At 39.1% G+C, this 12,239-nt stretch overlaps 1 protein-coding gene across 10 annotated transcripts in view; it reads left to right on the forward strand.

Moving 5' to 3' along the window:
• Positions 1–12,239, forward strand: part of LOC143654020 (uncharacterized) — a 549,535-nt gene that overhangs the window by 232,219 nt on the left and 305,077 nt on the right. For 5 of the 10 annotated variants that reach the window (XR_013161635.1, XR_013161637.1, XR_013161636.1 and 2 more), the window contains one exon: positions 3,181–3,250. The exons of 4 other annotated variants lie outside the window; for them this stretch is intronic. Coding sequence is in view for 1 of the 6 variants with exons in the window: in XM_077125483.1 (XP_076981598.1) it covers positions 3,181–3,250 (70 nt within the window). In the remaining 5 variants the exon portion in view is untranslated. Of the gene's footprint in view, positions 1–500; positions 568–3,180; positions 3,251–12,239 lie in introns of those variants that run through there. One more of the 10 variants, XR_013161639.1, reaches the window with a different exon arrangement.

The following is a 12,239-nucleotide window of genomic DNA, read 5'->3' on the forward strand; positions in this document are numbered from 1 at the left end:
TATTAATTGTACTTATCAGCTACAAAACAAAATAACTTCCACAAGCCATAATGCTATCTTTTGAAAATATCATGATGCTACATTGCTTAAATTCTGTATCTATTGGTTTCTGATTGCAATTCAGACTTTTAATCTTAACCATACGAGTCAATTTTGATTTGAGCTTGTTGCATAATTCTCCAGTCTTTTTCCATCCATATAAATTTGCTGCAGTCATAGCAAGTAGCTCATACTTTCTTAAAACTCCTGTGCTGTTTTATAGCCTCTGTTCCTTCTGCTTGGAATGCCTTCACTTGCTCCCTTCTCTCCCACTGCCCTCCCCTACTTTTTCCTGTTAAGTCAATTTCTGTTCTTAATTTAATACTGCTCAAATGTCACCTTAGCTGTGAGACCTTCTCTGACCATGTAGACACAATTTCCCCAACTTCAGTTCTCTGGTGGTACTGTGTTTATACTTCAATTAACCTTTAGCTCACTGTATTGAAATTATTTCCTTTCAGGTCTGTGATCCCTCCTGGACAATGAGTTCTTTGAGAGGAGAGTGACTTACTCATCTCTATATACAAAGTATGTGGCGCTGCATGAATGCTTGAATTAATTTTAAAAATATCAGATTTATACACATAAGCCAGAAAAATCTTTATAAACTCTCTAGATATAGATTTTGCCTTTTATGTGATTACAGCTTAAAAAGTTTGACTCTCTCCCATCTATGCCACTCCCTGTCCTACAACCCCATACCCTACCTGGAGCCAGAGAGAAGACACAGCTCTGCTTTGCCTTACCCTCAGCCTACCTGTAAAAAGATGAGAGAGAATTACCCTGGAGGCAAGTTGCCCGAGGATGCTATTATCAAAAGTGAGATGTAACATTCAAGAAAGTGTTTCCATCTGTTTAGGAAACAGGAGACATTTCTACTATATTAGAAAGTTTGCTGTGCCTCAGTTCCTTCTACAGAGGCAGTCTGGAAGAGCAGGTTGCAATTTGATCACAAGTGGTCTGAATTTTTAAGCCTGGTTGTAAATCAGGGAGTCAGATGTTGTGGGGAGGCATTAAAATGCTAGCATAAAATACTGTAAAGAGTCCGAGAAGGCTTTAGCAGTGAGTGTTTAGCACTGCCTATGAGGCAGAGGCTGGGTTTCCTCCTGAGGACTGGTTTAATAGGCAGCTCTATGTATAGAGCAAAGATTCAAGAACATCATAATATCTCAAGAAAATCTCCACAAGTCTTGCTATTCTCTTTGCCTTGATTCTGTATCACCAAGAAATCTTTTAAATCTTATTCACTTTTTTTCTAAACAGGCTTCCCTCCAGGACACCCACATGACAGGAGGTTTAAATGAAAACACAGGTGATAAAGTCTCCAGCTCAGTGTTTGACAGGCAGCACGTGTGAATCATTGTAAATTAGAAAATGTATTTTTGGTGTACAAATCAGCCTTAGGTTAAGCTAGGATAGCGTGAGCCACTTTCACCTGGCTTTAATGAGTTGACCCATAAGGCCCTGGAATATCAGAAGGTTTAGGACCTTGGGTTGCAGGGAGCAAACCCTTCAGCTCAGCCTAGCACAGAGGACTTAACATGGCGATGTTGGGTGCCATGACCAGGCATGAACTATCTCTAAGCATTGAACATTAGCCCAAAGCGTGACCTCTGTGAGAGAGAGACTTCAGGAGTATGACAAAAAGCAGTTATTTTCCTTCCCTGTGCTTCTGTCTGACCTTAATCCCTCTCAAAGTGAGACTCAAGTGAGGGAACCTGGGGCAATGGAAGCGAGGGGTCAAGTAATAATAAATTAAAAGCTCAAAAGTATTAGGAAGGAAAATGGCCCAGTCTAATCCTAAAAGCTCTTGCTGTCAGTGAAATATGCATGATATGTGCTGGTAGATGCACAATTCATGCATGCATTAGTCCAGGAATATAAATTCATAGAATGCTTCTGTGGTTGCCATATTTTCATTTTTTAAAGAATTGGGTAAGATTTTGAAATTTTATCAAATTCGTTTGCCACAAATTTATGTTAGAAAGTCTAAGAAACAGAGAATACTGTATTAATCATCTCTATCCTGAATATCTTAAGGCTGTCAGCATCCTCTTGTTTGATACACTCATGAAAAGTTCACAGTTCTAACTTAGGAAACTAGAAGTCAACACAGTATTTATGCAGTTTTCCAAGAAGGGAGAGGTTCTAACACTGTCCTTAAGTTGTCTTTATCTACTTGTTTCTCATTCATTCATCATAAACTTCCAGCCATCAACATCATTGATGCTGTCTGCTTCCACTCTGTCTTGTGCACTGATCCCCAAACTGGCAGTGCAAACTTTTCTTCATTATTCAAAGCAGAACTGCACTAACTAGTGCTAAAATGGGTGATAATTTTTCCTGAACATTTGGGGATAATGAAGGGTATTTCTGCCAAGGTCCAGAAGCAACTAATAGTAGAATACCAGCTGTGTTAGTCAGGATTCTCTAGAGAAACAGAACCAACAGGAGATATCTGTAAATATGAGATTTATAAAAGTGTGTCATGCAACTGTGGGAACACAAGAGTCCAAAATCTGTAGAGCAGGCTGAGAGGTTGGCAATTCCAATGAAAAGTCTAGATGAATGTCACAGGAGAGGCTCACTGGCTGAGGAAGAAAAAATGAAAATTCTCTCTTCTCCCTTAAAAATCTTCAACAGATTGGACCCAATCCAACTGATTGGATTATCTCATTTTGAGGGGAAGTGCTCCCTTAGTTGATCACAGGTGTAATCAGGTACAGATGCAATCAACTGACTCATGATTTCATAAACCAGTCTTCTGGTTTATCAACCAGCCACAAAATATCCTTGCAATAATGGTTAGGCCAGTGCTTACCTGACCAGACAATTGGGCACCATCACTTGGCCAAGTTGACACCAGAATCCAACTATCACACCAGCCATCAAAGTTCTATGAGTTTCTGGCTTCCCCTCTATTATTAGTCATTTGTACCTTGTCTGCTGTTTTGTTCCTGGAAACTATTTCTCAACTTTCTCCTCTCTTCCTTGAATTCTAGGACTCCTATCACTGTTTTTCCAGCCAGCTAGCTACCACTTGGCATATATATATATGTATATGTATATATATATATAATATATTTGTATATGTGTAAAGTAAGTCAAAGATATAAATTGTGGTTTTTCCCCTCTGTCTAGAAATTCTAGGAGGAATTCTGAAGGCTGAGAAAAGTAGCTGCCCAATGATATGTATGATCATGCTAAGACTGTGAGTAACTATATGACATGTATATATGCCATATATCAGCACATACCCACAGGTATATAGGGAGCTGATTCATACCTAAAAATTATAAAATTAAGAGCATAAAAGCAACTCCTGTTGTGACAGGAGTAGAGAGACAGGGCTGCATTCAAAAGAGTCTGCTCTTCTAGAGGTAGGCTAGGCCACATATAAACTGGGGTAGAGGGTAGAATCTGTGTTGCTTTGAAGGATCTTCTTCCCTCAGAGGATCTCCTGGGAGGGTGTAACAGTGACTCCGTGAGAAAGAAGATGTGTGGGGTTGACTGCTGGAAGCTGGGGCTGAGAGGAGAGTCATGAGCAACCAGCTAGAGGGGCATGTCTCCTGCAAGAGAACGGCAGGTAGGATAGCACAATAACAAGGATTTCCAGAGATTCTGTATAAGTGCTGCACACATGAGAGAGAGAGAAAAATGGAGAAGAGACAGATCTCTGGATGGCCACCAATGTCAGTGCTAACCTGACCAGTCAAGTAAAAACTTGTATGCCTCATTTTTCACCTTTCATTCCTCCCTTAAACTTCTGTGCTGCCAATGTGATTACAACTTAAAAAGTTTGACTCTGTCCCATCTATGCCACTCCCTTTGGCAGTCTATGAGTAGACTCAGGAGGAGAAAAAGAGCCAAGTACAGATGTTGATCAAGTCCCCTTTCCCTGCTGCAGCTCTTTAAGCCTAAATCAGGCAAGGTTGGCAGGGACAATGGGACTTACACAAGCAAATAAGGTTTTGGATTAGACTGGACCAAACTGGGCATTTTATATTTAAAAAACTGAGAATATCCACCTACATACAAGAGTGTCAGGAAAAGCTATTATATGTTTTTGAGATTTCATACAGTGGTAAGAAAATTATTGACAAAATTTTCTGGAAGGCAGTGGCATAGAACAGCAAAAATACCTAATTTATAATTCCACTCCTACTGAGTATAGCTCACTCAATAAGGCAGCCCTTCTCTTTTCTCTCTCTCTGTCACACACACACACATACTCACTCACTCACTCTTATATTTATTTTATATAAGTGTGCAAGTAAATTTAGTTTTGTATTAATTTCTTCCTTCCAGATAAGACTAAGCCCTTTCATTTCATAAGCAAAAGCCCATTAACTTATTAGTTTTGTTCACTTTGATTTTTAAGTATAAGTGTACATCTCCCTCACCATGTAAATTTTGATCAAATTCTGCTCCCCTTGTATATGAGCTGCTATGGTTGTTTCCCCAGCTGACCATACATCTTTTGGTTCCACCCTGCTAGATATCTATTAACTACTGCATGTGTAAATATGGGCACTGGAATTTCCTGGGACTGTTTTGTGATGATACTTTATCTAAAACTCTATAATGTTGGTATAGGTTTCAATTGTGATGCAGGCTTCAGAGTGTGTCTGCTAACATGAAACTCAGTTCTCATAATGGCCTGATACTCAATACATTTTCATAAAATTGTGTCCCCATTTTCCCTTGTAATACATACCTGTGATGGTTTGAAACTGTATGTACCCCCATAAAAGTATGCTGTAAAGTTAATCTGTTCCTACCCATCATAGTCTACCCATTATGAGTAGGATCTTTTGATGAGTAGAATCTTAAGTTATGTTATACACCTCATTCAGGGTGAGTCTTAGGCCTTTTGCTTGAGTCCTTTATAAGAGAATGAAATTCAGACAAAGAAAGCAAACCATAGAAGCAAGAAAATGAAAGCAATGAAACCCAATAGAGAAGGGAGAAACCAGCAGATGCAACCATGTCCCTTGCCATGTGACAGAGGAGTCCACGATTGACAGCATCTGGTCTTCAGAAAGAAGGTATCATAATCATGATGCCTTGATTTGGACATTTTCATGGCCTCAGAACTATAAGTTTATAAGCTAATAAATTCCCATTACTAAAGACCAAGCCATTTTATGGTATCTGTTTTTGGCAGCCCAGCAAATTAGAACAATACTCATCCTCAAGAGTTGGCAGAAACTCTCTCAGATAAAATCCAGCAGAAACATGATATTGCTACTCTTTGTGTCCTTGGAACTAGGATGTTGCAATTGCAACTTTCAAAAGTTTATGGGTCGGCAGGCCACAGTGGCTCAGCAGGCAGAGTTCTTGCCTGCCATGCTAGAGACCTGGGTTCGATTCCTAGCACCTGCCCATGCAAAAAAAAAAGAAAGAAAAGAAAAAATTATGGGCCATATTAAGCAGATAATCAAAAAGTATTGACAAAGTCCCCTGAGGGATGGGAGAGAGAATATGGAACTATTAAACCTCACCGTCAGGGAATTCCCTGATACTATGTCAGACTTTAGGAACACCCAAATCAATAGGTCATGCCCTCGATCATGATGCTTAATCTTGTAAGCTTATGTAGGTAGTGGAAAAGCTTAGATTATCTATAGGCATGCCTAAGTGTTACTTCTGGAGGACCTCTTTTGTTGCTGAGATGTGGTGTTACTCTCTCTAAGCCCAACTCTGCAAGTGGAATCATTGCCCTCCCCCCAACGTGGGACATGACATCCAGGGGTGAAAATCTCCTTGGCAATGTGGGAGATGACTCCCAGGGATGAATCCAGACCTGACACCGTGGGATCAACAATTTCATCCTGACAAAAAGGGGGAGAAGAAGTGTAGTTAATAAAGTATCAGTGGTAGAGAGAGTTCAAATATAGTTGAGAGGCTACTCTGGAGGTTGCTCTTATGCAAGTTTTAGTTAAATCTTGCTATCTGTCATAACCTGTCAACCCCCAACCAGGACCATTCCTAATCTTTAGGAGTCTTTAGGATTCCCCAATCCTAAAGAACACCTAAGGCAATATATAAGATTTCACAAGGGTTCCATGCACTGGAGTAACTTTCTAGAAACCTACAACCTCCAGATGGGTCCCTGGTCCAGTTAAGTCCTGAGACCTAGCCCAGCCTCTCCAGAACATCAGATAGTTCCATCTCCCTACCCCATATTAGTGACAGGCACTTCCAATATGAAAAATTTAGAATTGCCATAGCCTAAACACCCCTAAAGAGAGGGATAGAAAGATTAAAGGTGATGATGGAGTTGTACAGGGAAGATAGGATTTAATAAATGAATCTGAATCTGAATCATTAAATTGATATCTCTTTTACTCTCCAGTATTTTAGAGCAGCTAGAAGTAAAAACCTAAAATTGTGACCCATGTCAAACTCTGAATTATGTTCTACAAGTAATAGTGGTGCTGTGCTTTAAATTTATAGCTTTGTTTTGTATATATATATTATTTTTCACAAAAAAAGAAGGAAAAAAGTCGATTGTGATGATATAAAATATTCAAGCCCTCTAGCCTCATATATTCTGGAGCAGCTAGAAGGAAAAATATGAGAGGATCATATGGTAGCCCATGACAGACTCTGGGATCTATCCTGTAACTACTTGTTGAAGAGTGCTATGAAAACTATTGCTTCTTTATTTCTTTGCTTTATATATGTTATACTATACAATAAAAAAAGTTAAAAAAAAAAGTTTATGGCCCATCAATCCCTGCAGAATACTTAGCTGGCACTCTTCTGCCCCCCAGCCAAAGAACTCTTCTTGAACTTGCGTGGAAGAGTGTTACCATCTTTTCATTTATTCTGTATTTCCTGTAATAGTATGCTTCCACCCTAGCCATTTGCTCCTAATTAGTCCTTGGTGGGTCTCTCAGCTAAAGGTCTCTAAACCTCATTATTCTTCTTTTTAGTAATTCTTGTATCTTAGCCTTTTATACCTGTTGGTCAATTTATGACAGACTACAGGGTGCACATGACTGTTTTGATAGAAATTGTTTCCTTCTGTTACGGCAGAAGAGGCTAGTTCAGGCAAAGCTTTGGTTTAAGACAAAGGTTGCCAATAGACAGGCATGAACCAGAAGCATCTTTTGTTTCACTCACACAGCAATTACATAGCTTTTTTTTGTTTTTGAAAGTTGAAATTCTTTTTTTCTGCCGTTCACTCTCCAGTTCATCTCAGTTTCCACTATTCTTTGGTTTGTACATTCATTTATTGTACCTGCCTGTCTTCTGTAGGCATTTGAGTTTGTAACTTCTAGAGTAAAGTCTCTTTGTTTGCCAGGATTGCTATAAGAAATACTAGAGTGGTTGGCTCAAATAATAGGAACTTATTGTCTCACAGTTTTTGAGGCTGTAAGTCCAAAATTAAGGTACTGGCAGGCTAAACTTTCTCTGAGGTCTGTACCGTTTTGGTTGTGGCTTAATCTCTGCCTCCATTAACATGGCAGTCTATCTGCTTTTGTCTCCTCTTTTGGCTTCTCGCTCTGTGTCCGAATTTTCTATTGATAAGGACTCCGGTAATATTGGTTTTAAGTCTACTCTGATTTAATTTGGCCTCATCTTAATAGGATCTTTGGAAATCCTATTTATAAATGAGTTCATACCCATTTGTGTGGACTGGGGGTTAGAACTTAAACATGTTTGAAGGGATATGATTCAGTCCCTAACACTCCAATAATTAATGTGTCTTTGGTGATCAGAATAATGACCCCTTAAAGATGAATGCATCCTAATCCCCGGAAGGTTTGAATATATTACCTTATGTGACAAAGAGACTTTGAAGATATGATTAAATTCAGGATCTTGAGATGGAGAGATTATCCTGGATTATCAGGGCGTATCTGATGCAGTCACAAGGATCCTTATAAGAGAGAGGCAATAGCGTCAAAGTTGGAAAAAGGAGATATGGCAATGGAAGCAGATGTTTGAGTGACATACTTTGAAGATAGAGGAGAGGCCATGAGTAAAAGAATTCAGCAACTTCTAGAAGCTGGAAAAGGAAAGGAAACAGTTTCTCCCCTGGATCCTCTAGAAGGCAGTTTATAGCAGCCAGTATACACCTTGATTTTAGCCCCATTATGTTCATTTTGGACTTCTGACCTCCAAAACCATCGGATGATAAATTTGTGTTGTCTTAAGCTACTGAATCTGTGGTAATTTATTATAGCAGCAATAGGAAGTGATTGCAATAAGAATGAAAAAAAAAAGGAGTAAAAAATGACCTAAGCTGCTTTATACCAGCATCCATCTTAGTGGCCATATTGATGTAGCTTTCACAGCAAAAGAACTGATTGGGTGGAGTAAGATTTAAACGTAAGGAGTTTGCCTCCTTTCTAGAAATATGGCATATAACAGTAATTGCTCCTTCCCTCTGTTAGATAAACAATTACTCTGATAAACTGAAGTTCAATAAAAAAAAAACAACTTTGCAGGCTTTAGACTCTCACTTTGAGCACTCTTTCTCCTTGTTAGCAGCTAGAAATGGTCTAAGAAAAGCCTTTTCCTTTTCTTATCTGGGCTTTTAACAACTGCCCTTTAGCTGTTCTCTGGTGTAGTCAGTCTGTTATACATACGTACAGATGGTTACTCCATTTTGTCTCCTATTTTATATGTCTCTTCTTCCTACTTCTTATTCCTTTCTCACCCTTCCTTCAACATCAGAACTTCAAGGACACTCCATTTTGCATTCTTCTTACTTAACCCTGTTTATGAGGTCAAACCTAGGTTTTAGAGAAAGTTGTGGGGTCAGGAAAAGGCACCTTCATGGTCATTTAACAAAAAACTGCTTTCCATGTTAGGAATGATAGCAATCAGACTTAAAAAAAAAAAAAAAAGTAATGCAGGTTTTATAATTCTTGATTTCCCTAATGGTGCCAAGGAAGGTATCTTTGCATTGAATATTTATTTATATCTTTTAACTGCCAACTGTGAAATGTAATTTGATTTGGCATATGGTAACAAAGCCCTGAGACAACAGAGACAAAGTTTGGGTTTTCAGCAACCGTGAGCCTGGGTTTCAAGGGAGATAATAACAGATGCTGTCCCTGGAGGAGCGCCAAGTCAACCAGGTGTAATGACTAAAAAGGAAACATAAAATAGCAATGTGGGATGAAGCAGTTGTTGATATGACTCTCATTGTTGTTGGCTGCTAAAGAGTTTAAATTGAAATAGTCAGGAGAGGGAGAAAAAAACTGGGTCATTTCCCACGGCCAGCATGTAGGGAGCAGACTGCATTTATTTGGATGAAATTTATCATTTTCATTTACTATGAGAAAAATATCTAGCATTCTTACATAGCACAGACTCAGGAAATTTCCACCTTTTATGTTGTGTAGACCTGTTCTAACCAAACAATGGAACGCCATAGAGCAGGAATCACAAAACCACTCCTCTGGTTGAATCTAGCTCTGTGATATATTAGTTTCACTAGTCTAGTATTTAAAAAAAGAGTCTGAGTGCTTTTAGGTAAGGTATTTGCAGTGTACACCACTCCTCTTCTACTTTGCAAATGATATGCATATTTACATTTCCTGACTGATAGGGGCAGAATAACTGTTCCCCAAAGATGTCCGTGTTCTGTTCCCTGAAACCTGAGGCTATGTTATGTTAAATGGCAAAATGGACTTTGCAGACATGAATAATGATTAAGTTAATGGTCTTTAGATGGAGAGGTTATCATGGATTGTTCAGGTGGGCCAAGGGTGATTATAAGCATCTTTATAAGTGAAAGAGTGAGATAGGCAAGTCAGAATCAGAGACTAGAAGATGTTTTGCTGCTGGCTTTGAAGATGGATGAAGGAGCCATAAACCAAGTGATGCAGGTAGCCTCTAGAAGCTGGAAAAGACAAAAGAATGGATTCACTTATAGTGCTTCTAGAAAGAATGCAGCCCTTGATTTTACCCTGAAGTACCTCTTGGGTTTCTGACCCCTAGAACTGTAAGATGATAAAATTTCAGTTGTTTTATTTTAAGCAGCTGAATTTATGGCCGTTTGTTACAGCAATGATAGGAAACTAATACTCTTCCCAACCAGGAGTGGAAGTCTTTTGAATTCAATAAAGCAGAAAGACAATTACAATAACATTATAGTAACACTAGGTGACAAATTTTTAAGTGTGTACTATGTGCCAGACACTCCCTATGCATTAACTCATTTGCTCCTCAAAAAGTCTCTATGGGGCACACCCATGATTGATCATGACATCTCTATGCCAGGAGGGTGACACTTCTAAGTCCCTGTCGGGAGGATCCAGGCACTCAGCATCTGGCCTCATACTTGACTTTTTTTCCTTTCCATTTTTTCACATTTCACACATGTTCATTTAACATGTGTTTCCAAGGAAATGTGTTTCCAGTGGGGGAGATGTTTGGGGGTAAGGGGTCTTTGTGACAGTTCCTTGAAATATCTCATGAAGAGGGCTTCTCCTCGCAGCCTGTGTTGTGAGACAAGCCCAGGTGTGCATGCAGGAGAAAGCGCTGAGAAGTAAAAGAAAGGGGGAAAGTGCCCATCTTTTCCTCTTCTTGAAATCTTCCTGGCTTAGCCCTGGAATGGCAATATACCAAAATGAGCATCCATATTCTTTTTTTTTTTTTAATTGTTGTTTTATAACAAAGGAAGAATTCAATTTTTTTTAACTTTTAAAATTGTGAAATATATATACAAAAAAGCAATAAATTTCCAAGCACATTTTAACAAGTAGTTATACAGCAAATTTCAAAGTTTAGTATGGGTTACAGTACCACGATTTTTCATTTTTTCTTCTAGCTGCTCCGAGACACTGGAGACAAACAGAAACATCATCAAAATAATTCAGCAATCATGCTCATTTGTTAAATCCCATCTGCTCTGTTATACTCCTCCTTTTCTTTAAATAGCATATATATATACACAAAAGCAATAAATTTCAAAGTATATCACATCAATTACTTGTAGAACAGATTTCGGAGTTTGTTAGAGGTTACATTTCCATAATTTTAGGTATTTACTTCTAGCTGCTCTAAGGTACTGAAGGCTAAAAGAAATATCAATATAATGATTCAGCACTCATACTCATTTGTTAAACCCTACCTTGTCTGTATAACTCCACCATCACCTTTGATCTTCCTCCCACTTTTTAGCAGTTTTGGGGCTATGCCCATTCTAACTTCTCATGTTGGAAGGGACTATTGATAATATGGGATAGGGGGATGGAACTAGTGGATGTTCTGCAGAGCCTGGCCCCTCTGCATTTCAGGACTTCACTTATCTGGTCCAGGGAACCATCTGGAAGTTGTAAGTTTTCGGAAAGTTACCCTAGTGCATGGAACCTTTCTAGAATCTCATATAATGCCCTAGGTATTCTTTAGAATTGGCAGGAATGGTTTTGGTTGGGGTTTGGCAAATTGTGACAGGTAGCAATGTCTAACTGAAGCTTGTGTAAGAGTGACCTACAGAGTAGACTCTTGACTCTATTTGAACTGTCTCAGCCACTGATACCTTATTTGTTAAACTTCTTTCCCCCCTTTTGGTCAGGATGGTATTGTTGATCAGGGCTCATCCCTGGAAGTTATCTCCCACACTGCCAGGGAGACTTTCACCCCTGGATGTCATGTCCCATGTAGGGGAAAGTCAATGGTTTTACTTGCAGAGTTAGGCTTAAAGAGAGAGAAACCACATCTGTGCAACAAAAGGGATCCTTCAGAGGTGACTCTTAGGCATACCTATAGGTAGGCTAAGCTTCTATGCTACATATATAAGCTTCACAAGAACAAGCCTCGGGCGGGCCACGGTGGCTCAGCGGGCAAGAGTGCTTGCCTGCCATGCCGGAGGACCCCGGTTCGATTCCCGGCCCCAGCCCATGTAAAAAACAAACAAACAAACAAAATATAATAAAACAAGAAAATGTTTAAAGATGTTTCCCTTTCTTCCTCCCTTCCTTCCTTCCATCCTTCCTTCCTTCTCTGTCTTTCCTTCCCTTCCTCCCTCTCTCTTTAAAAAAAAAAAAAAAAAAAAAAAAAAAAGAACAAGCCTCAAGATCAAGGGCTTGGCCTACTAATTTGGTATCTCTAATGTTTGACACAGAATCCGGGGTTTCCCTTTTAGTAAAGTCCAATAGTTCCATATTTTTTCTCCCATCCCTCAGTGGACTTTGCCAATACTTTTTGATTATATGCTTAATATACTCTAGGAT

This window comes from Tamandua tetradactyla, chromosome 13 (assembly GCF_023851605.1).
Source record: "Tamandua tetradactyla isolate mTamTet1 chromosome 13, mTamTet1.pri, whole genome shotgun sequence".
Lineage (NCBI taxonomy): Eukaryota > Metazoa > Chordata > Mammalia > Pilosa > Myrmecophagidae > Tamandua > Tamandua tetradactyla.